Source organism: Pelobates fuscus, chromosome 1, assembly GCF_036172605.1.
Source record: "Pelobates fuscus isolate aPelFus1 chromosome 1, aPelFus1.pri, whole genome shotgun sequence".
NCBI classification, from domain to species: Eukaryota; Metazoa; Chordata; class Amphibia; order Anura; family Pelobatidae; genus Pelobates; species Pelobates fuscus.
This window is the reverse complement of record NC_086317.1, coordinates 52,499,243-52,518,350: the sequence shown is the minus strand read 5'-3', so window position 1 is coordinate 52,518,350 and position 19,108 is coordinate 52,499,243. Positions and strand designations below refer to the sequence as shown.

Here is a 19,108-nt window from a genome sequence, read left to right as displayed (position 1 = left end):
AAACCCCTTTCATAGGAATATATCAGCAATTATTTCTAATACACTAATTACATATTGTAGTAGAAGGCATGCCAAACTCCAAAATCTAAAGAACCAGCTTTATGGATGGACCTCCTCTTGGTTTTTGAACTAACTAACTAGACCTTGAATACTAATAATTGGTGTCAGTATTTGTGTCCCTCAAGTTTTAAGGCTTGACAAAGTGGGTAAGACATTTTTCGGTTTACCTACTTTTTTTGGAAGAATAATTGTTGCTTGTTAGGCATGATAAATATCCTTGGTGGGTCAAAACACTGCCAAGTAATCTGTGTTGCTTGGTGGAATAACCTTTGTAGGATCTCATGATTCATCATCATTCTACTGTTTTGTTTCAATCAACCTATAGGTTTTTTATAAGGTAAATATATCTTGCTTAAGCACATTCTGTAGATTAAAACTATTATAGTATAGATTGAGTTTGAGAAATGCTATATTATAAGGGTATTAACGTCTATCTAGGGCAGTATAAATGTATTGTAATAAGGGCATTACAGTAAATTTCTATCATGACTAATACGATGATTGTCCATAGCTAATTTTACATCATTTTATGATAATACCATCTTATTTATTTCAGATGTACCTCCAACTACTCAGGGTGTGGATCATAAACAGGTACAGCGAGAACTAGGCGATGTGGTTTTGCACCTCCATAATCCAACAATTCTTTCATCTTCGTCAATAGAAGTGCATTGGACAGTAAGTAGATACAAATTGCTGTTGCTATTGTTCCCTGCTAAGCCACAGAATTTTAAGTCTCAAGCAGATTTAAAAAAGAAACTTTTCATAAATGGGAGGTTAATACCATGAATACAATATATGATTTCGTTTAAGTCATACAAGACTCCTCGATTTTCCTATTAGCATTTAAATTGTTCTTTTCTAAAATGATGAGAATGTCAGTATTAGAAAGCCCACGCTGGATAAAATGTCCTCATTATGTATATGAATGTATCTTTTTTCAGGTGGACCAGCAATCACAATACATCCAAGGTTACAAAATTCTTTACAGACCAAGCCCAGAAAGCCGCAGTGAGACAGCGTGGTCGATCTTTGAAGTCAGAACCCCAGCAAAAAACAGTGCAGTAATCCCTGAGCTAAAGAAAGGCGTAAATTATGAAATTAAGGCTCGTCCCTTTTTTAATGAGTTTCAAGGAGCTGACAGTGAAGTGCGGTTTGCAAAGACACTGGAAGAAGGTGACTTCATTCTAAAAGTTTTATAGTTTTTTTTTTACTTTTGTTTAATTTAGTTTCAGAAATGATACTTTGTGTACTTTTTGCAGTAATTTATTTTAGGTGATAGGGAAACATAGAAAAACCAAAGAGATGACAGGCTAGTATGTCACTGCCCGGTATTTGAAGATGACGGGTTTCTTTTTTTGTTGCATGTGTTACACAGAAATAAATATTCACAGTACTTATCTGGGTGCAATGATTAACAATTACTATAAGCATATTAGGCAACTGTCTGGGTTTCTATCAAAGGTTCTGCAATTATAGCATATTGCTTCCAGGAGATTACTTTTTGGGAAGGAAAAGTGTCCACGATTGGACATATTTTGTTGCTATTTCCCAATCATTGACCTCTTTAATATTAAATACGAGAGTTGTGCATTTGAACTCAGCCGAATTGTAATTTAGCCATGTTGTGGTCGTTTGGCTGGATTCCATATATATGTTGCTATTTCCCAATCATTGTCGTCTTTAATATTAAATACTAGAGTTGTGCATTTGGATTCAGCCAAGTTGTAATTTAGCCGCGTTTCGGTCGTTTGGCTGAATTCCATACGTCTGAAGCACCACATGGACCATGCAAAGTACAATGGCCTAACATGATTGATTTGGTATCGGAGTTCCACCCATGGCAACAAAAAAAAGATGATTGAAGTAAAAAAAAAGATGATTGATGGGTACGGGACAGACACTAAAGTTTGATTTTATTCCCAGATTAATTAATACATAGAGGGAAAAAAAGGAAAAGGAGGAGCAGTGATCCAAATAGTGCTCTGATCCAAATAGTGAGACAATGCAAAACTGATAATAATATAGTATAATAATATTTATCTTAAAAAATGTACATATATTCAATGTATATATTATGCAGGATATTGATTGGACTATTTTTTACACCTGTTATATTTGGTCCGGATGTTTCCAAAATATTTAGGGCTATTCGGCCAAACCAAAATATCATATGAACTATTGTCTGACATTCCGAAATTTCAATTTCGAGACATGTAATTCAGCTAACTAAATTTTTCTGCCATGCACAAATCTATTAGATTTTACCAAATCCCATATTACTCCAGGCCTTAAGCACTCCTAGCAGGACTGAGTTCAATGTTCCTGGATAACCATGGCATTACTCGCATGTACTATAAAAAAGGTAGACACCTGTCTTATTGATGACAGTAGAACATAATTTACTTTGTTTTGTCTGTTTTCTTTAATAGCGCCCAGTGCTCCACCTCAAAGTGTTACTATAACAAAAAGTGAAGGAAATGGAACTTCAGTTGTGGTAGCTTGGCAGCCTCCTCCTGAGGAGACCCAAAATGGAATGGTCCAAGAATACAAGGTAACATGTTTCCTTCCAATCTCAATGTTTAGTATCTGTTAAGAAACAGTGTCTGCAACAATTTCCCATTTTTTGGGTGTCTTAAGTAGTTGTAAAGTAAATCAAGAGCATATCACAGTACCCAATGTGTTTTCGTAAACGTAATTCATCATTTAAACATTTTTTTAACAAATAACTATATTTTCAGAGAACATCAATGTTTTTAATATCCGAGAACATTCTCCTTTGTCAGTTCACGGTAACCAATTAATGGTTATATATTTTTTTTTACTTTTCACCTTAAAATGAGTTGTTCTGCTTAAGAAAAAAACACTTACTGAATGTTATGCAGATCTATCAGTTTATTATTTCGGCAATCGTTTTTAACTTGTAAAAACAACTATATTTGTTAAAACGTGTTACCTGCTCACAAACCATGACCTCCAGTTGTGTCACAAGACTACAGAAATATACATTGATATCACGCAAATCTATTAATGGGGTAAAAGTTTGTATAGTTAAAAAAAAGTCAGTGGCAACTCAAATATTGAAATGACCATAACAACAAAAAAATTAGGTCACATTTTTGGAAAACATTTTATAAGATAAGGTGAAAATTAATTTCTAAACAATAAACTACAGTAGTTTTAATTTTGGATAGTACTATAATGGAAAATGTGCAAAAACCTAATATACACTATGTAAATGAAAAGAAACTAAATCTATTAAATCTGTGGATGGTTATTTGCTGCCATCTAGTGGCAAACATCAAGAATGAAAAACTTGAAAAAAAATCAATCAAATAGATATGGATATGAAGTAATGGTGACGTGTGATTGTTTTTAAAGCCTTTTTATTACCTGTAAAAAAAATATATATTTTTTACAGAAAATAATAATAAAAATGACATTTAATCTGCTTGGAAGACTTTTTCATATTTAATCTGACCTATTACCAGTGACTCAAAAGCATTCAAAATCTTTAATTGTTAAGTGGGATTTGCTGGGACAGTTCCACTAACATTATTTCTGGACATTTTGCTATTTGCCATAATATCCACTATTAACAAAAAGCTGTATACAAGTAAATATGGCAATATGTGTGTATATTAATACACACACTATCATAGTGCAGACTTGATATATACAATTTCCAATGCATACTAAAGTTTATTAAGTAAACAAGGTATGTAAATTAAAAATCTAAAGAACTTTAAATCTTTGAATATAATTTTTAATTCTAATTACAAATCTTTCCAAAATCACAATATTCAGTACCGTTAAAATGTATTTTAAAGAAAACAAAACATAGAATATACAAAATTAAACCATAATTTCTAAAAGTCTGTAGATCATGACCACAAAAATTCCTGTGCATATATTTTATTATAATACGTCAATATATTAAATGGGGCTGTGCTATGATGTACACAACTATCTTGTATGTCCCTTAAAAGTACGTATTATGTTCGTAATAAGCTGCAAGTTTTTATTAAGAATTTTGAACAAAATGTTGACCCTCATTAATGGAAAACTGTATAATAAGTGGACATTATTGTGCATATGCAAATAAGCTTCATGTTCTTAATATTGCTATTTCCTCTTTTTATCTAAGGTTTGGTGTCTTGGTAATGAAAGTCGTTATCACATAAACAAAACAGTTGATGGCTCCACCCTTTCCGTGGTCATTCCATCTTTAGTTCCGGGCATAAAGTATAGTGTTGAAGTAGCAGCAAGTACAGGGGCAGGTCCTGGTGTGAAAAGCGAACCTCAGTTTATCCAGCTGGGTAAGTAATTAATAGATTTCAAATCTACTAGATCTGTCATGTGGGATTTGATTGTGCTACAGATATAAGACAAAGCATTGCATAGTTTTCTGAGTCAGTGGTCGATAGCTCCATTGGGTGATCCAAATCATGATCTGCCCAGAATATCTCCTCTGTAGCTTGAGTCTTATTTATCTTTCAGAGTTCCAATCTATTTTCTCAATCTCTAGGTCATGTATTGATTCTCTTTCTTGAGCCCCTCTCGAAAAGGCTTCAACCTCCTGACTCTAGCATCTAGTTTTCTTAACAAACTCCTATGTAACTTTTCTCATCAATTAAAGGGACACTATAATCACCAGCACAATTACAGCTTATTGTCAGTGGTGTATTTTGGTTTTGTGCTGCCCTAGGCATGACTGAACTCAGGCACCCAACCTAATCTAAATGTGCTCCACCCCTTCCATTTGTGACCACACCTATTCCTGTTTAAAACCACCCCTTCCTCTTTAGGCACCGTCTCTTCCTCTTTAGGCCACACCCTTCCTCTCTATGCATTAAAAGTGGATATCGAATGCCTATATTTTGTTGTTCTTTTGTACCATTTCAAATGTTGTTTCTACTATTTTAAGAGATAATCTTTAAACAAAATAAAGAAAAGTGTAAATTAAACTACTTTTACAAAGATCAGTCATCATGTAAACTATACTATATGGATCACAGACACCCAAGTTCTTTTAATTAGCTAGTGGTCAGTCCACATGAGCAGTAACACCACACCAAATCTTTAACCGATGTTAGTGGACATTCATACACCATGTGTGTCATTCATGAAAGACAGTGCCACTGTACATATAAACACATCCAGTCCTTTACACTACTTTAGCCTAAGCACATACAATCACACACCATTCACTCCATATTTACATCAATCAATCCATCATGAAACTGACATGATGAGGTTTTTAATAACATAGATAACTTTAATTAAACAAATATATAAATATGTTAAACTGAAATGCAAATTGTAGAATCTAAGAGGATGTTGTCCAGTGTGGTTTCACAAAGTCACTTGCTTTGTATTATTTTAATAAATATTATTGTCCAGTCCTTGCATAAGAGTCAGAACCCTACAAAAGTGCTACCTCCAAACAGATGATGTTGGGGCCCAGTTGTTCTGTAACATCTGTGGTTTGTGTTTTACCAAGGATGTGACTGTCAGAATCCTGTGCTCCTTTGTCTGATCCAGTGTTCTGTGATCCAGTATCCTGTGCTAGAGCTTCCAGCGGTCTGGTATCCCGTGCCAGGACTTTGGAGCTTTATAATTCAATACAACAAATAAATAAAACTGTAAACACTTAACTTAAATAAGTGCAAACTGTTGAACATTACACTGAAGATTTTAGGTAAAATAACTAATTCAAACTTGTAAACTAAAGTGGCTTTCGCTGAACTCTCTGTGTGGCAAAGCTGCTGATAAGCTCATCATAGTCCAAATATTTTGTGAGTTCAATTTCTATTGCCAACACTGCCAGGTAGTTCAATGTTTCCTCTCCCATTCCGAATCGCAAGTAGTTCTTCACGCGCTTCAAAGTCGAGAAAGAACGCTCAGTTGAGCAGTTAGTTGCTGCTGTACACAAAAACATTCTTAAAGTGTTCACATTTGAATAAATGCTTTGCAATCCTCTCTCTTATCATTCGGAACATAGCCAGAACAGAGGTGTCCTCTGCAGAAGAAATTATGGTGTATGAACGAAAATGGAGGCACTCATCATAAAACCACTCCTGTTTCAAGTGTTTGCTGTAGGAAGAACAAAGGTTATTTGCATGCTGTGATATTGCTGATGGCTCACTTTTTGATAGGTCTGTGATGAATTTAAACTTTCCAAAGAAAGAGTCATATGCGGTTTTTCTTCTTTCAAGTTCAGCAACCAAGTGGTCACAAATAACATAAAAGGTGTTAATACGAAAATTTTCTTGAGCATCCTCTGCTTGCTTCTTGCTAGATGTTGCTGAACTTTTCCTAGCTTGTACATCTTTCCTCTTAATCTCATGATCCTTGACAGTTGACTTTTCCATTGCTCTAGCTTCGTAAGTTGAGAACATTTCTCTGGTGTCTCGAACAAACTGGATCAGTGACTGTTACAGGTCCACTACAATGCTAACATCAATGCTAATGATTTGGAGTTTTTCTAGGATAGTACCCAACAAACCACTCAGAAGTGAAGTCTCCAGACGTATTTTATTTAAAAGACCTTCAGCTTCCAAATAAAGGTATTATATGAGACAAAAGAATGAGCAGGCTTCAAGGCAACTTTCAGCAGCATGCTTCCCTACTAGATTTAAATAGTGTGCAGAGCATGGAATATGCACAGGAAGTGGCTTTCTTGCCAGAATTCTGGCTTGCAATCCTCTATAATGGACAGACATATTGCTTGAATTGTAATATGATTGACCATGACAGTTGGCAATATCAAGATCATATGACTTTGGTGAGGACCAATCCAGTTGTCATGATTTATGTGCAGGATTTGGAATGAAATACAGAAAGAGCTCAATCAGTAAGCCTTCTTGTCTGTGTAAAGTCCAGATTCTCATTTTGAATTATTCCATGTTTAGCCACATGGTCTCTGGTGCAATCATTTAAAACTCATTCAGCAGGGTCAGAGCCCACTCCTATTTGTACGACAGGATCATCAAATTCTCTTGAACTCGAAGGTCCTTCACCTGATTCAGAACCCTTAGTTTCTCTGGCAATACTGCTGGTAGCTTCTGAAGTGTCAGAACTGCATGTAGCAACTACATCAGTGTCACAAATGAGTACTTTGTTAAATCTTCAACCATGACCTTGTAACTCATTACTTACCCAGTCTGCAATACTAGGACAAGTCAGCACACACAGTCAGCAGCTTTGCCTGGTTCCTCCCTGCCACTACTCAGTCAGCACCAGCGGAACTTCTAAACATTTGCCTCCTCCTTCTGCACCACATTCCACCTGTGCCACAGGGAAACCGGAAGGAGGCCCCGGAGTGCTGAACATCACAAAGGGTGCATTTGAATACCGAACACTAGTGTTGTTCGTAAGCCAAATGCACTGACATTTTACAGGCTGTTACTCTGTAAAATTTCAGGTCATTTGGCTTACGAACAACACTAGTGTTCGGCATTCGAATGCACCCTTCGTGTAACTGTTACATTCGAATGCCGAACACTAGTGTTGTTCAGAAGCCGAATGCACCCATCGTGCTGTCGGATTACCATGGCAATGGTTTGTTGTTCGCGCAGTCAAAGACTGTAACAGACTGCGCGAACATTTATGATCAAGCTAGTTCATCAGCAGGGGAAGAAAACTTCTTTAAGTAAGCTGCGAGGGGGGAATTTTAATGTCTTTTAATGAATCTCATTTGTAAATGCAGCAGTGTGAATGTATCTATCACTACTAACATGGCATTTTGCCGCTCCTTTGAAAAGTGCCGCCCAAGGAAAATGCCTTGTTACCCTTGTGATAGATACACTGCTTCTATTGTATTCTTCTGGTGAGTATAATCAGTCCTTTCAGGCTTTTTGCAGTAAACACTGTCTTTTCAGAGCAAATGGAGTGTTTATATTACAGCATAGGGATACCTCCAGTGGCCACTCTTCAGATGGCTGCTAGAGATACTTCCTGGGGCAGTGCAGCACTGCCATTCAGTGTCTCCACCCTCTGCATGGAGACACTGAACTTTCCTCATAGAGATGCATTGATTCAATGCATCTTTATAAGGAGATACTGATTGGCAGGGGCTGTGTTTGGTCTGTGCTGTCTCTGCCCCTGATCTACCTCCTTGACAAGCTCAGCTAATCCAATTCTTTCCTATGTGAAAGCATTGAGATTGGCTCAAAACACCACTTTTGATGATGTCACCCAAGCAGGCAGAGCAAGCACCAGCATACTGAATTAAAAGTAAGAGTTTACTATATTTAGGGGAGCAAGGGATGGTCAGGGGGGGGCTAGATGGTGCTTTTAACACTATAGGGTCAGGAATACATAGTGTTACTTTAAGCTAAATCTATTGCTCTAAATCATCAAATGTCCCTAATTCTTTCTATCCACAGTTCAAGTTATTTCAATTTCTTAATCTCATGCTGAGCATCCTCTGCAATCAAGCTGTTGTATTTTTCTGTAGTTTTTGAAAACTAGTTTTAGAAAACTTCCTGAGATTCTTTTTGCAAGCCTTTCTCATTCCAAAAACAATTCACAGGTAAATATATTTATATATATATGCTATTTGGTGCAGAACAACTACAAACAAGACCTACTGAAACCCTGGAACAAAACCATGGGACACTTCAGATGTGCCAAATATATAACATTGAAAATTGTGTTCTTAAAATGAATAAATAAAGGACCAATTTCCCTATTTGGTCTCTTGACAACTTCACTAAACACCAGATTTCGTTCAGATTGCAGCAGCAATTCTCATATTCACTAAAGCCAAATATGGTGGGAATTCAGTCGGCCCGAGCGAATCTGCAGCAATTTCCCCATTGCATTCAGTGTCTGAATTAAAATTGGTGCTTTTGTATCTGAATACTTTACAAAGAATAGGATTCTGAAGATTCACAAAGCACTGATTTGAAGCTGAATAGGGACTAATTCACAAATTTATGTTCACATGCTTTTATGCTTATTCTTTAATTCGGGGCCCTGATTTGAAGCCTCTAGGTGTCACAGGCCCACTGGTCCCTCTCCTCCGCAAGAGTGGTCTCAGACCCGGCAGGCGCGTCTCATCATGACACGTTCCCACATGGCTGTGGGAACACCTCCACTTACTCACCTTCCTCCCAATTGGCGCTGCTCTGATCATGGTCACACTCCTGTCCGAGATGAGACTTATCTACAGTTTTTGTACACTTTGTTTTCCTGAACTCGGCCTGTCCTGTAATATTCTTTATATTACATTAAAACCAGCCATTCTAAAGTCCGTTAATACGTTTTAGGGTTTCTTTATTTTATTTCTTTGTTACTTAAGTTCTGAATGTTGGGCATTAAGGATATCCTGACACTGGGCCCAGTTTTGAAGTGTTCTGTCCTGATCTCAGTTGTCGGGCTAGTAATAGTATATTGTTGGTTTTCGGAGACAGTAAGATTCAGGGAGGATGAGAGAAGAAGTCTGAGAGGTACTGCATTTTCATATCTTTTTAAGAAACATCCTTTTCAAAATTGATGTTAAAGTTCTCTAAAGTTCTGACTCATCTAGTATTCTATTTGGTTTGTTTAAATAGTATCAGTTGAGAACTTACAAAATCTGCATTTCATCCCAGTAAATTTAAGAATCATTACTTTTTCTTTCCTCATTTATTGCATTTTATTGACATTTTATACTGTGAATATCACATTAATTAAAACTCTTGGATTACAGTTAAGTCAAATTACTTTTTCCAGGATATTCTCCAATGCATATTTACGTCATAAGAATTTTTGTATTTTTTTTGTTCTAGTTTATAACTTAGTTTATAAGTTCTATACTTATGTGTCAATTTTTTGCGTTGGAAGCTGCTTTGCTGCCAATAACATCACATGCATTGAGATTATGGAGGGAGTTTACAGCAATTAAAAATTATATCCTTTCAAATATAATGCATCAATACTCCTATAAATGTGTTCTCTTAATCTGTGATGAATGTATGTGGACGTCTGAAACTTATTAACTTCTTTCCCTGCTTGGAATTTATTGTACTGTTCTTAAGAACTAAAGCCTCTCCAAGGTAACTGAGACTGAAAGATGTCTGACTTATTTTAAAAGAACTAAACTAACTAGTTCCATGCCTTCTAACATTTCCAATGGCATAGAGACCACTTATTTTTATAGGCTGGCATGGGGCCCTCATTGACCAAATATAAGAAACAACTTAATGAGCTGCTTTCTATTAAAGAAAGAGATTCATTTCAAGCATATAGTGTTTTATTTAAAAATGTTCTAGCACACCTACTTCATTACAAAGATGTTATTGTGAGTATTCTTGCCACACATAAATGATATGACTTTTTTTTTTTTTTTTACTAACGGAAGACTCTAACCTAGTAAATATTTGTAGATGGACGTGATTTCCAAAGTTGTGCTGTCATTTCACAAACTGGGTTTGGGAGGCAAACCCGGAACACGTGGTGTTGCTGAAATGCATAAATTCATACAAAATACAAACAAAGAAAAAATACAACCATGCTAAATATAGGTTCATTCACTAAACACTGTGCTTTAGTGAATCATTTTAGCTAAAGGAGCAAAGCAGATTTGGCGATTTTTTACAAATCGTAAATTTTTGCCTACATTTTTCAATTCGATTTTCAGTTTATTAAAATCCATTTTTTTTTAGAATAAACTCATAATACATGGTTACTCATAATGATCTTTCTGAAGGGTAAACATGAGGATTTGGCGACACCATATTGCATATTGAGACCTATTCTTTATAAAAAACATGACCATGACATAGTAGAATGTCCACATGATAAATGGTAGTAATATTAACATAAAGAAAAATAATATAAGGTGAATTTGGGTTACACATATTTGGAAAAATCAATCATAGTATTCCAAAAGTAATTCCAATAGTGTGTGGCGTGAAAAGTAGTTCCCAAATTAACACACATGCAAAGGATATAGTACATGATTTTTAAGGCTTTCTTGAAGTTCTAGCTCCTGAATTAACACACATACGAAGGATACAGTACATGATTTTTAAGGCTTTCTTGAAGTTCTAGTTCCTGAATTAACACACATACAAAGGATACAGTACATGATTTTTGAAAATTACAGAGAACAGTAAGTATCGAGTCACTGTAATCTATATTGGCCGGAATGAAAGGGGTCTTTATCTCAAGGACTCTCAAACATCCCAGGCTTGTCAGGCAGTCTTGTTAGTGAGTGAATATGAGCATTCTATTTTCTTGTATTTACCCTTTATTGTGACCTGATCCACTATATCTGATTTGGTTGGAATGGTGGCTGTTCAGCAGTTGTTCACATACTTGACTGCCATAAGAATAGTTCTAGCCATGGTAATATGCTCACCCACTGTCGACTAATATGATGCAAGGGTATAACCCTTTGTTCTCTTTTTTTGTACATTGTATACATCTCATAAAAAGGTGTTTCAGCAGCACAACTTTTAAAAAAAGCACATTCTTGGCGTGCTTCCAATTCTACACTGTTGTCTATGTATATTTGTGGCACTGACCAGGCTTTTTGGGTTAAACACATCAGCACTTCTCACACTAAAAGTAGCACAATAATTGGAAAAGAGCATTTTGGAACAATTTAAGCAGTTGTAATACAGCTAGAGTGTTATCTCTTATTTTATAATTAGATAAAGGCCCACCAAGGTTTCGATGTGACCAAAGCAACACATGTTTTTTTTTTGTGATATTTTGAATTCAGCAAATTAAAACCGCACTCTATGCACTACAAACAGTAGTGGTTAAGGTGCTCAGTTACCAGATGTGATTGCTACGTTGGGCATTAACAGTCCTTTTGTCCTGAGTTGGTTTAAAAAAAAAAAACTAAACTAAACATGTTTCCGTATTATAATACCAACTCATAGCAGATTAAAACAATGTTCTTTGGCTGATTATGTCTATAAACAGTTTAAAGGATTACCAGTAGATGGTGCACATAAACTCTGCTGCACTGTAGTAGTTATGGTGCCTAAAGTGTGCTTTTAAATTCCAAGAATTCTTCAACTCATCAATCGTTATTATTATTATTATTATTATTATTATTATTATTATTGCCATTTATATAGCGCCAACAGATTCCGTAGCGCTTTACAATATTATGAGATGGGGTATTTAACTATAAATAGGACAATTACAAGAAAACTTACAGGAACGATAGGTTCAAGAGGACCCTGCTCAAACGAGCTTACATTCTGTATTTTATAACTTGCTTATATTATCCTAAGATTTACAATTTTTATTTGCTAAAATTAGGAATGATTAAGAAAAGAGCCGTATTTATTGCATGGTTTATTTGATTATCAACATGAATACATAAAATTAAATAATTAGTAAAATAATATTTAAATTTTGATTCCAAAATGTTAAAATAGAAATTATTCCTAACCAAGGAAATTTAAATAAAATTGACACAAGTGCTGCAGAATCTGTTGGCGCTTTATAAATGGCAATAATAATAATAATAACAATATTGTAAGCAATGTTCTCGAATAACCACAAGAGGGCAGCATTTCTTTACCATAAATCTATATGTTCATGTTTGTAATGGCATGCATTATTTGTCACAAAGGAGATCTTGATTATATGAAGTAGATACATAGATAGATATACAGACAGATAGCTAGACATACATACTGTGGTTTATAATTCAAAACAAATTGTAGAAATGTTATATTGAAATTGAAAAATTAAGGCTGGTGTGGAAAAATGCCCCCACTCAGCTAGTCACAACAAAGCTATTTTAACCTGAATTTAGCAAATCACAGTTTATTGAAGAAACTCAAAGTATACTACTAATACTTTTCAGTCTTTTCTGTTTCATGTGAGGGAATGAGATATTGAGGAGATTGCGAAGACAACCATATTGTTTCTGTCTAGAGTACAGTTTATCACACACACACACACACACACACACACACACACACACACACACACCTATAATACCTACTTTGAACATGTCACAGAGACATGAAGTCATATGAAAGCCATCTATTTCCAAATGGCAACCGAAGGTCATCAGTTGATCCTAATTGATGATCTAACACTTTTTCTATTAATGTACTCCAAAACTCACATAATGATTTAATTTGCTTATTGTGATTTAGAGGAACTTGAATCACTGTATCTGTGACGTACTTTGTAAAAAACTCATGTCAGCTTGAATATTGAATTCTAAATTTGACATCTTTCTCCCCATTTCTGTCATTCTACAAGGGTTTCCTGTTTAGAATCCTCTTAAAATGAAATTCTGCTAAGCACGTGTATTGCTTTTCCTGAAATGTAACTGATTTAAATTATTTTAAGCCTCAGGACTTAAGAAGTAAATTCTGTTGTCTTAAAATTAGAAATGTGCGCCAGTTTTTTCATCTCCCATCACAATCTCAGCTGTGCTTTACAGACAAAGAACGAGATATTGGGTGGCAGTTTAAATTCATTGGTCATGGTACATTTTATGATTCTAAGTCCATCTGGCACTTCAGTCGAACTCCCCTCGGCTGCCTACATAAAACCTGAACCAGCCCAATGTAACCCTCCAGAATTCACTGTGAAAACCACTAAACCTTGTAGATACAAAGGGTGTATTAGGCAACAAAGAATAGGCCTGCTTTAATGAACTTTTAAGTCTCTGAACTTCTCTAAGGATCATAGACATAAAACTTTCATTCGACAAATGGCCATAGCAGGTGATTATTTAAAAGTATTACTATTTGGTTTAGATATTTCAAGGCTCAAACGGTACGGAACTGCGTTATGAAGAAGTTGTAAAAATAACGTTTGCATGTTTATCTATGAAAATCCCTTGATACTTTTGAGACATTTAACATTAACTCAAAAAGCATCAAAACCAGTATGTTGAAGAACATGAGAACCTTCATAGATATAACCGGCTGTAAAAACAATGAGTAAATTACAGAAATATTCCTTTTTAGATACTTTTTTTTAACATCCTTACTGTAGTATCTTTCAGTAGTGATGCAGGTCTTTTTCTTGCCTGTTACTAAATCATATAGAAAGAGCGGGTAAAAGAAGTCTATGGTAGATATTGGAAGACTCGTTAACAGAATATTTCTAACAAATAATCTTATTTCATCTTTAGATCAACAGTTGTGGAGAAATGACAAAAAAAAAACAACAATCTGTTAATTTTGAGTTCTCTTATTTTTGCCTAAAATTTGCAAAACCATTTTTAATATGTTATGATTCCTAGTTTAATGAATAATACCTTCCTATATTACTTAATGTCTAGCTGATATGAACATCCTTTAAACACTGAAACTTTTTTTCAGATATCAAAAGTTTTTTCAGATATCATTTCCATAGCGTTGTGTCCATCTTATAACATGATCAGACCTTCAATTATGATACAGGCACTATTGTGGTTATGGTAAAAGTAGTCTTTGGGTGCCCCACCCCCCTGTTTTTTGAGGCTCTAAAGGGCTTTTTGTGCTTTACATGCAACCTATCAGTACTGTACACTAGTGTTGGTTATTAGAATGTCTCTTTTGATGAATGATGCCATTATTTACTTTTGACCACAAATATACTTTTCTATGAGTACTTCATTGGCAAAACATATGAATCAATCCACCTAAAGGCAGAGTTTTTGCAAAATATGAATATTTAAAGAGAATTATTCCCATTATCATGCCCAAATATTGTATTTGTTCCAAGAGAAAATTAAATGCGTGACTGTTCTAGTTCCTGTGAAATTGCTGAATGATATATTTAGAAGCATCCAGTGTGGCTTGGAGGAGACTGTGGGGATTGTATTGCTCACAAAATAGAATTAAGGATCAGCCATTGGGTTTTGATGGATGAGAAATGAAAAGGAGATTTGGACTAATTTCCATTTTTTGTTGGGCATGATATGACTTTCACGTGAGGTTCTTTTTAGTATACCTTGGTCATCCACTTTTGATGATGTTTGTATCTGAACTTGATTGACAGGCAACCATGACATAGGCTTTGATAAGGTGCCACTTGGATTACGTATTGATCCATATCATGATTTTGGTTTTATCAAGAGTCCATTTTCTTTGTTTTCCCTACTCTACAGGATGCAGTGATTCTGTGACATTGATGTTGGCAGGTGTCCATATGGAAATATATGAATTTATCCACATCTTGTCAAATGCTCAATCAGTATATTATATTACTGACAGCTCAGCAAGCGTGCTCATTTTCTTAGTAATGGATACCTTTATCGGATTGCAGTGTCCACCGTTGTAGCGATAATTGCTATGGATAATTGGAATGTCCGATGGCATGAATGTGACTTGCCATCATCACCTTAGTGAGCACTGTTAGATCATTTGTTGAGTTGTGGAATTTTTGTAATTATATTCTGAGACACTGTCAAATCCCAGTACAATTTACTATTAAATTATTAATATGCTGAGATAATTATGCTGGAAAGAAAAAAGTTTTATTTTAATTAAAAGATAACTTTTTAAAATTATCGGCTGAAATATATGTAAAACATATGGATAGTTTTTTTATATCATATGTTGACATGGTTTCACTCGCCAATGACATGGGCTTCTCTCTAATGCTCTGCGTCCTTTAAGAGGACACTTCAAAGAAACTTAGGTGCCTAAAGATTATCTGTCAGTACTTCTCTTTTAATCTAATGCATAAAAGTAGTATCTGGTGTTATTTCCTTTCTTGTGTATGGGTATCTCTAGACCCTCTTATCACTACACATGACTTCCACAGAGATCATCTGTGTTTTAACAAATGTTTCCCATGATACCCTTGTAGAATTTAATGTTGTACATTTTTTTAAATTTTATTGTACTTCTCTCCTTTGACTACTGTGAAAAAATCATCTTCACAGTGAAAAAAAAATGGAAGGATTATGACATTTAGAAGGGAATATGTGTGTCTACGTGCGTGTGTAAACAGACCACAACAATTTACATTTATGTAAAAAGTTTTCTTATCTCAAAAATGAACATTCCCCTTCCTCCATTATGTTGTTTACAAAATAATCAACCCCTTTTAGGATTGCTAGTCAATATGTTTTTTTCTTAACTCTCTGTCTCGACGATTACTCGTAAAATACCCCCTACTCTTATTTGCTCCTCAGGAAACTAGAGGCTGAGCAAATATGCTGCTCACGTTTAATGCATAGTTCGACCACTTATGTCAAGTGTTAAGTGGTTATGGGAAGTTGTTGTAAACTGTTTTAGATTTACAAGCACTTACTTTTATAGAGCAGGATACACAAACTGAAGGGATTATTGTGCCTAGTCGCTCAATCATGATTTATTCAAAAAGGTTGTAAGAGTGAGTCATTTGTCTTTAAATAGACTTTTCTCGTCTAACTGGCTAAAAATAAAATGCATTGCGTTTTAACAAACCAGTAAACAGGAGATATCGTCCAGAATCAGAATAATGTTTTTTTTTTTTTTAGAATATGATAAGATAGAACACAGTATATTCTGATATGCGCCATAATAAATATTAGTGTCTTTTTTGTTTTAAATCGCCAACTGAAAATCAAATACAGCAAAAACAACGAATATTCAAATACCTCCATTGAGAAATCTACGTTCAGTCTTCAAAGGACTTCTGACCTCCCAATATATAAACATGGCAAACAAGAAAGAAAAAATATCAGGGTGCTATATAACAGTTGGATAATATGATTTGTATTTTCGATTCCAGAAATTGTCTCAATGTACTCCATTAGACTGCTCATATTCTGATCTGACAGATTAATTCCTGCAGTGTCGTGAAGTAGTAGAGATAGTCCAGAGGGGCTAAGAGGAAGGGGGTCTAGTAAAGGAGCCATGTGTTTTAATGTAGAGACTGTTTGAGACTGAATTATAATAAAGCAAGGGTCAGTATTCAGATCACTTCCCTATCAGACTTTTAACTTGTTACAAGATAAAGCCGCACTTTTTTTTAGACTCTCTCATTTAACCTCCTATCTTTTTTAGTCTTATCTTTTTCTATAGACTGAAAGTACTGATCTGTTCTTCAATATCCGGAAAGCAGTCAGACAATTCCGATTCGCTTATATTAGACATTAGATTACTCGTTTGGGCACTCTGACATTTTATCATACCCTTGTATAAATCTTGTTCCAAGTGAAAGTAAGTTAATTAAGTAAGCCCAGAGACTGTGAAGCTGATTGTGAAAGCAGAACATTATCTTTTATTAAAACAATTAGACATCAACATGAATATACACATCCATGAACATTAGTTTGTCTTCTGCTGAAGAAATTTGTTCTGAACATGGCACAATTTCTCCTATCTTTGTGATATCTATTGTACATTCGAGGTCATTATCTGAAAGAGAGCTGTTCAGATAAGCAGTGGGTCATTGCCTTCCTGGCTTATTCTAGCATGTTAAGCCTGGCTGCACAATGTATTTTAACTATGACTAACATTTACAGTACAGGCATACATGATAATGCACAGAAGGCAAGTGTATCAAGGACTTTGAAGGTTTGCAGATATATAATATTTTAAAGGAGGGAGAGATATTTCTCTTATGGTGCAATAAATTATATATTTACCAACGTCAGAGAAACAGTATATAGTTTTTTTTTCGTGTATACCTACATTGCAATTGGGTTGGATTTGCTTTAAGGGCTCGGTCGGATGTGTAGGGCTATTCTAATTGGTTTTAGATCTGATTGATGTATTCCTAGAGATTTAAATAAAATAGTAAATCTTTTTATATTAAGAACTCAGTTCTACATGAGAATATCTACTGTTGCTTACATATCCACGATAGTAGTTTTATTGGTGCTGAGTTTTATGACATTCTCAGATTCATCAAATGCAAAGTCTGGCCTTTCAAAAGACTAAGTGTTTTATCATATCACAAGCAATAACCACAGTCATCTGACGACCTAACATTGACCTGGACAATAAATGAGCTCATGGGAAATTATATTGGGTTCAATCTGTCTGGGACAAAAACATTGGTTTAAACCAAAAATGTATCCTACCTCCAAAGAAACCAATATTCCATGTTACCTGGATGATAGGGTCTCTCAGTCTTGGATGGAGCATAGAGAATACAGTGAGGGAAAAAATTAGATGATCCCCTGATGATTTTAAACGCTTCCCCACTGACAAAGAAATGATCAGTCTATAAATTTAATGGTAGGTGTATTTTAACAGTGAGAGACAGAATAACAAAAAAAAAAATGCAGAAAAAACGCATGTCAAAAAAGTTATAAATTGATTTGCATGTCAATGAGTAAAATAAGTATTTGATCCTCTATTAATCAGCAAGATTTATGGCTTCCAGATGTCTTTTATACGGGTAACGAGCTGAGATTAGGAGCACTCTCTTAAAGTATAATCTATAACTTAGAGCTGCTCAATTTCTAAAAAAATAATAATACTAATAATAACAAAAATAGTAGAATATATCATTATAAATACATACCATCTGTCAATTTAAGTTTTAGGAGAAAGGATGATGGTGTATACTCTTCTACAACCTCATTATTTTTGAGAAACACTAAATATTTCCCTTTTTAAAGAAAATCTATGACTTTGACAATGAACTAGCATGCATTATATTCTTTTTCTTCCAGATTCATTTGGAAACCCAGTGTCTCCAGGTGACCAAGTGAGCCTGGCCCAGCAGATTTCAGATGTGGTAAAGCAGCCGGCTTTTATCGCAGGCATTGGCGGAGCTTGTTGGATAATCCTAATGGTCTTCAGTATTTGGCTGTACAGACACCGAAAGAAACGCAATGGGCTTACCAGTACCTACGCAGGAATTCGAAAAGGTACTAGAATTCAGTAGATCTCTTTTGTCATTTATTATCTTAATAATGAATATATTTCATAAGCACGACTGTAAGAGGAAAGAATAGGCATGAAGGCAATTTGCATTTACAAGATCCTGTGTGCAATGCTTGCAAGAGCTTAAACTCTATTTTTTTATTTTATTTGTTTCAACATAGTATTTATTATGTGTTGCTATTTATGAAAATACAACAAAACACGCAAATCGGCACGGAGGGTTACACCAGATTTTACAAAAGCAGAACTGGGCAGAT

The 19,108-nt window shown here is 35.0% G+C and overlaps 1 protein-coding gene across 2 annotated transcripts in view; it reads left to right on the top strand.

Moving 5' to 3' along the window:
- Positions 1-19,108, top strand: part of ROBO1 (roundabout guidance receptor 1) — a 903,637-nt gene that overhangs the window by 837,996 nt on the left and 46,533 nt on the right. For both annotated transcript variants that reach the window (XM_063448635.1, XM_063448644.1), the window contains 5 exons: positions 617-738; positions 1,005-1,236; positions 2,493-2,614; positions 4,208-4,379; positions 18,638-18,835. In XM_063448635.1, the coding sequence (XP_063304705.1) occupies positions 617-738; positions 1,005-1,236; positions 2,493-2,614; positions 4,208-4,379; positions 18,638-18,835 (846 nt within the window). The remainder of the gene's footprint in view (positions 1-616; positions 739-1,004; positions 1,237-2,492; positions 2,615-4,207; positions 4,380-18,637; positions 18,836-19,108) is intronic.